We start from the raw sequence: 5,686 nt of genomic DNA on the forward strand, positions 1-5,686 counted from the left end.
GTAGGTGTTCTGTGACGTAACAATCTATGGAGGAGGACGGGGTAAACTAAAACACGGATTGATGCAAGTCACACGTTGCACGATACGGAACCAAGTGATACCAAAAAACTTGGATGGAGAACTCTTTTATAATTATAGGGCAAGTGTAATCAACAATGAACTTTAACTTTATGTTATACAATTGTTTATTTTTTTTAGTTCAGTGACGTGAGAGGAGCTCTATCGGCTCCTGTATTAGAAACTAGCTTTAACTTCAACTTTAACTTTTATACCCCATCTTAAAGTTTAGGTATGAACAATTCGACCTGTTTGAGTTGAGATTTTGCTTTAAAAAAAACAAAGAAAAAATAGGTATTTCACAATGATATATAACAGACTATGAGATATATCGTCTGTTGATACGTAACAATACACACAATCAATTCAACGTTTTATTAACGGTAACCCATAGTAACATTACAACCAGTAACAAAACTGTTTTCTACTGTAAACGCTATAACTGAACACTCGAACTCTATACAATTAAACCACACCTAAACTCTAAGGGTTTATCCATGACGTCAAGGAGGGATAAAGGTCCCTCTCAATTCAACCTGTTCACGACAGATAAACGATTTTCATTGTCTTTTCCGGTGAGATTATTCTGATTTTATTGTGAGTTTCTACTCAGAAAGGAAACATGAAATACCTAACGGACGATTGGAAATATAACTGGTCATTTATCCAAATTGTGTTGCGCTACAGTTCTGTATATAAAACGAAAATAAGGGAAGTTACTACTGTTCCTACTAGAAACTACACACAGTAAAGAAATCTCCTTTATAACCTTTTGCCTGCAGATGGACAGAATTTACAAATCCTATTTCTGTCGGATCCGTTTGTTAATGCCTAGGATGTTAGATTGGAAAAGAAAATCATGTTATATGTTGTTTTACTGAAAATAACGATTTTATTTTCAAAATATAAACTTTAAAAAATATATACATCTTGCATCTAAATTATAAGAAACAATGGAAACATATACACAAATCACGAGATCAGTTAAATGTGTACGTCACTATTTCACGTCGAATGTAAATTAAGGATGTTTATATTTACTTACGATAGCACTCAGCGACTTTTCAACATCCATTCCATAGAGGCCTGTGCCCGTGACTTTGTTAAAATATCACACACACAAAACATGTCTCTAGGAAAATAAAGTAACCTTTGTATTGATTTTGGGAAAATACAGCAGAAGTCCACAAATTAAGTTGTACTAATTGAACATCGAAGCAAACTGACCGACGATAAAACTTTACCTAATCTCCCGTTACGCGGTAAATAATCTCTCTAACAATGGGTATGACCTCTTAGGCCTATGCCAATACTAGTATCTAGTCAGTGTACAGAATATGCATACTTGGGACGATAACATGGTAACTGCCTTCAATATAGCACTGATATATATATATATATATGTAACGGAACATTTGATATAGAAGTTACTGTAGATTACATTGTACTTCTATTTCGCACTTACTTATTTTCGCGTATAATTTCGCGAACTCGTCTTTCCGTACCAATTCGCGTTTTACTCTGTCTGTATATCTTACATTATACATGTAAGTAAATAATGATTAATAAAATATGTTCACGTGATACTTGAATCCAAAATATAAGCTGAAATAGCCTGAGTAATAACTACTGATCATCTAAGCTACCATCATTAACTAGTAACTGGCCTGTGCTGAACAAATGTACTGTACATAGATAGCTGATGGCTTTTTGATTGGATAAATGTCCATGGTTGTCAGTTACAGTTACATAATGTGAGTTGTAATTATTCTCAATGTATTTGAAAAACATATGTGTTTTACAAATGTTTTATCTGGGTTTTTTCTCTGTGCTCGAGCAGTCAATGAAAGGAAGGGAGTTAACTCTGACAGATATAACTGGCCATTTGAGCCTGAATTTATATATCCAAACGATTTGCATAAATCCTTGTGTAATAACGTGGTAGTAAACATGTCACATAATTCACCACGAGTTATTGTAAAATTGATCCTTTCCTAAGCTTTTTTAATCAAGTATAAAACTTTAAGAAAAAACAACACTTTACCAACTCGTTAAAGAGAAAATAATCACATACATAGACTAAAATTCAAACTGTTTTTCACTGGGTGGGGGATGGAGGTAGGGGATGGGGACTGTTTGTGTATCAACTCGGCATGTTTAAAGCATACAAGTGGCATAGTAACTGCATGATTTAAAACGCCCCATGTCCCATTCATATAACACGTTCTTAACCCACAAAAATAACAGTTATAAAAGAACTTCGTTTTACCGTGACCAAAACACAAACATAATCGAGATGGACGGGTAGCTAGAGATTCCAGACCTGAACAACATATATAAACCTCTACAGAAATGACTCTAAGTCGACGAACAATGTTTACATCATCAACTAATCATCAACTTTCGACAAGAAAAATGCAAAGGGGATTGAATATTTCACAGATGCAAGAAGAATTTTTTTTTGAACGAATCCGGTTGCTAAATCGTATACCTATATGACGAGTATCAGTCCTCCAGTGTGTGCACGAATTGTCGGGGTAACTAGATAAGAAATTAAGGTATCTCATTATCCGTAACTAAACATATAATGCACACAGGCAGCCACAGGTGAAGCCCAGAGTTACAAGGTCTGGGTTTGCTTCCTTCATGAAAAGACTCGGTTTTAATGTCACTTCAGATTACATTCTTGGGATTATTTATGGCAGTAGCCCGAGCATCATGGCGGGGGTTGCTTACAGAGACAGTACAGCCGGAGAGCATCTTCCTTTACACAATGTGACTGTTTGCCGTACTTGTTAGTTCTGCTCACTTCTCCTAATAAACGGAACCGTTTATGATTGTCGACTAGAACTGTTGCCTCTAAAAGGGCGTTTCCGGGAATTGTTTCTATAAGCACTAAATATCTTTCCTCCTTTTGTTTTTCAGGCTCCTCAAAGAACTGTCGAAATGAGAAAAATTCAACATCGCCATTGGCTTTCAGGCCAAGTTCAATTTTTTCGGCATGTTTTATTTGTTTTAATGACAATTTCTCACACAAATCATTATGTACACCCAGAAGAAGGTTGATTTCATCAACAACAAATGTAGCTATCCTGTTGATAACTGGTAAAGTAACCGATATTTCTTCAGATCCATAGCAGGCGCAATAGTGTTCCGGAACCCCAGCCTGTGCGCAGGACCGGGATTCCGGGATCGGTGAAAAAAGACTGATACCTCTTGCTAATGCCGGTTTCTCAGAACTTGAGTCGAATTTGGAATTCATAATATCGAGTAATGTTTCATGGAAATCAAAATGAGTCGTTAAACGTTGTGTATTGTCTTCCATGTTTTGTACTAATGACGGGTATCTGTCTCGGAGTTTACGTGGTACCGCAATCTGCAGGAGTGGCATTCTCTCCTCTATACGACCTACGTAAGTGTTACGAATGGAATCTATCCTTGATCCGTGATCGCTTAGAAATACAACGAAAGAATTATCAAAATGTCCGTTCTCGTTTATCCACTGAAAAAAAGTTTTAAAATCGTCATCCCCCAGTTCTAGAAAATTGACATAATCGTGACTAATTTCATTAAGCCAGGTAAAACTGAACCGCAACTTGTGGCTGTAACGTTTGATGAATTCTTTAGCGTGATTCAGAGATAGGACATGTTTTGGCGTGTTTCCATAGCACAAAGTTGAAGTTTTTTTCAGACCCATTTTCTGATCTTCGAAACCCATTAAAGCGGAGTTGATGAGAGTGCCCAGTAGGTCAATCTTTTTTATTCCCCGCCAGTACGGCCGCATGTAGTGGTCAGTTGGTTGTCTGTCGAACCCTGCTTTGCCCAAGTTAAACATATTGATGTCTGCATAATCCTCTGAGTACAGAGTGGCATAGCCAGCCGCCGCCAGAGCGTACCACACGAATGGGTAGCTGTCAAATTTGACGGAAGTGACGTCTTTAGACGGCAGCTCGTTCGAGTAAGCCTTTTTCCCAGTTAACATCGGTACAACATTAGGAAATGTGTTGTCAGCCACCTTCATGTGACCTTTGAACTCAAATGCTTTCATCTCATCCCGGAGATAGGCGAATGTTTTTGGTAATTTCCTTATAGCTGCTAATCTGGAAACGGCATCGACACCAAGAATTAATATGCTGAATTTATCATCACTTTCCGACTGTATTTTCCGAGTTTCTTTCACAGTCTTTGAATCTATTTGATAATGCATAACATCGTAAACGTTCCTAGAACTAGAATCTTTACATTTTACGCGGAAATAATCGCCGGTCACCCTTGTGGGCTCTTTAAGCTTCACTTCCGGTCCAAAGTCCACATAGTCGTCGTTACCTTTTTGTCTACTAACCACGCTATATACGCACGTGACTCCCACTAGGTGCTGCTGTCGGACGGCCGACTCGTTGTACTGAAGAAAGCCATCATCATTCACAAACACGAGCGTTGGGTTGTCATCACATTTGATCTTATTCGGATGCCACTCAAATTTCTTGATAGATTCGTCAAAAGGATTAAGATTGGGTATGATGCACTTTCCGTAAACATTTTCATTTGTGAAGGTAAATCTCGGCGTAAGTGTATATTTTGACATCATATACATAACAAAAAGAGTAGAGACTGCTAGTAGAATTAACTTCCGGTTCTGTTTTTGTGACTTCCGGTTTCCAGTAATTATCGACCTCATACTGTCGCAGATAAATACCCATATAATGTAGCAGGTTTGGAGGATGATGTATGGGATTTCGAGGAAGATGTACCCGTTGGAGGAAGAGTGCGTCATTGGGACAAGAGCTGGTCTGTGTTAACCCCTGAAAAAGAATTAACGAAATAAATTAAAATGAACAATTTAGCAGGAAAATCAAAACTTATTTTTGCCATAATATAATATTGAAGTGTGTTAAAGCTCCCCGAGCTTTGACTGCAGACCGAGCACCACGAGGCCAGTTCATCCTCAACATGTTACAGGCTTGTAATATAGAAGGGTTAAAATCGTGATTTACATAGCAATGCATTATCATGACGTCATTGAAGTTGATTCATAATATTACATATCGGTCAAGAGGGTAAGTGGGTGTAATTTTAAGCACAAGCTCCTGCCATTGAATTCTGATGGGACCCTTTTTTCTGGAAATGCTGAAATTGAACATGGCAGCCTTTTTTCATTATTAATTATTTTTATTTTGGTGTGACCCATCGTTCTTAACAATGTTATTGAAAAAGACTCATTAAATGACCTGTCGATTAATCACTGCCAATTTTAATGGGCAATATTATTTTCTCATTTTTGAAACCAGCAGAAATTATAAATAGATTATTGATTAATTGAATAAATTATTTTAAGCATATATAGTCCCTTCTTGGTGACGTATGACTTTTAATATTGAATCTTAATATTCGTGTTATATGTCCGGAGTCCGTTTTATTTTTATTTTACTCCTATCTGTCAACAACATGGTGGACGAGCAAAGTTGTAAAAGGCAAAAAACTCAAAAGTCAACATAATACCTACTTTAAACCGAAAACTAGTATCAATGTGTGTATTATGAAAGAGAGAAGGTAAAACAGGAATACATGTGTATAAAAGTATAAAAGTATAAAAGTAGACAACTTTTGTATTTCTACAGATTCGGGGGGG

General features: G+C 37.0%; 1 protein-coding gene across 4 annotated transcripts in view; it reads right to left on the minus strand.

The window, feature by feature from the left end:
- Positions 1 to 418: 418 nt before the first annotated feature.
- Positions 419 to 5,686, minus strand: part of LOC110463003 — a 19,118-nt gene continuing 13,850 nt past the window's right edge. For all 4 annotated transcript variants that reach the window (XM_021517310.1, XM_021517311.1, XM_021517312.1 and 1 more), the window contains one exon: positions 419 to 4,859. In XM_021517310.1, coding sequence (XP_021372985.1) covers positions 2,774 to 4,831 — 2,058 coding nt within the window. In that variant the 5' untranslated portion in view covers positions 4,832 to 4,859 and the 3' untranslated portion in view covers positions 419 to 2,773. The remainder of the gene's footprint in view (positions 4,860 to 5,686) is intronic.

Source organism: Mizuhopecten yessoensis, unplaced genomic scaffold (assembly GCF_002113885.1).
Source record: "Mizuhopecten yessoensis strain PY_sf001 unplaced genomic scaffold, ASM211388v2 scaffold10849, whole genome shotgun sequence".
Classification (NCBI taxonomy): Eukaryota; Metazoa; Mollusca; class Bivalvia; order Pectinida; family Pectinidae; genus Mizuhopecten; species Mizuhopecten yessoensis.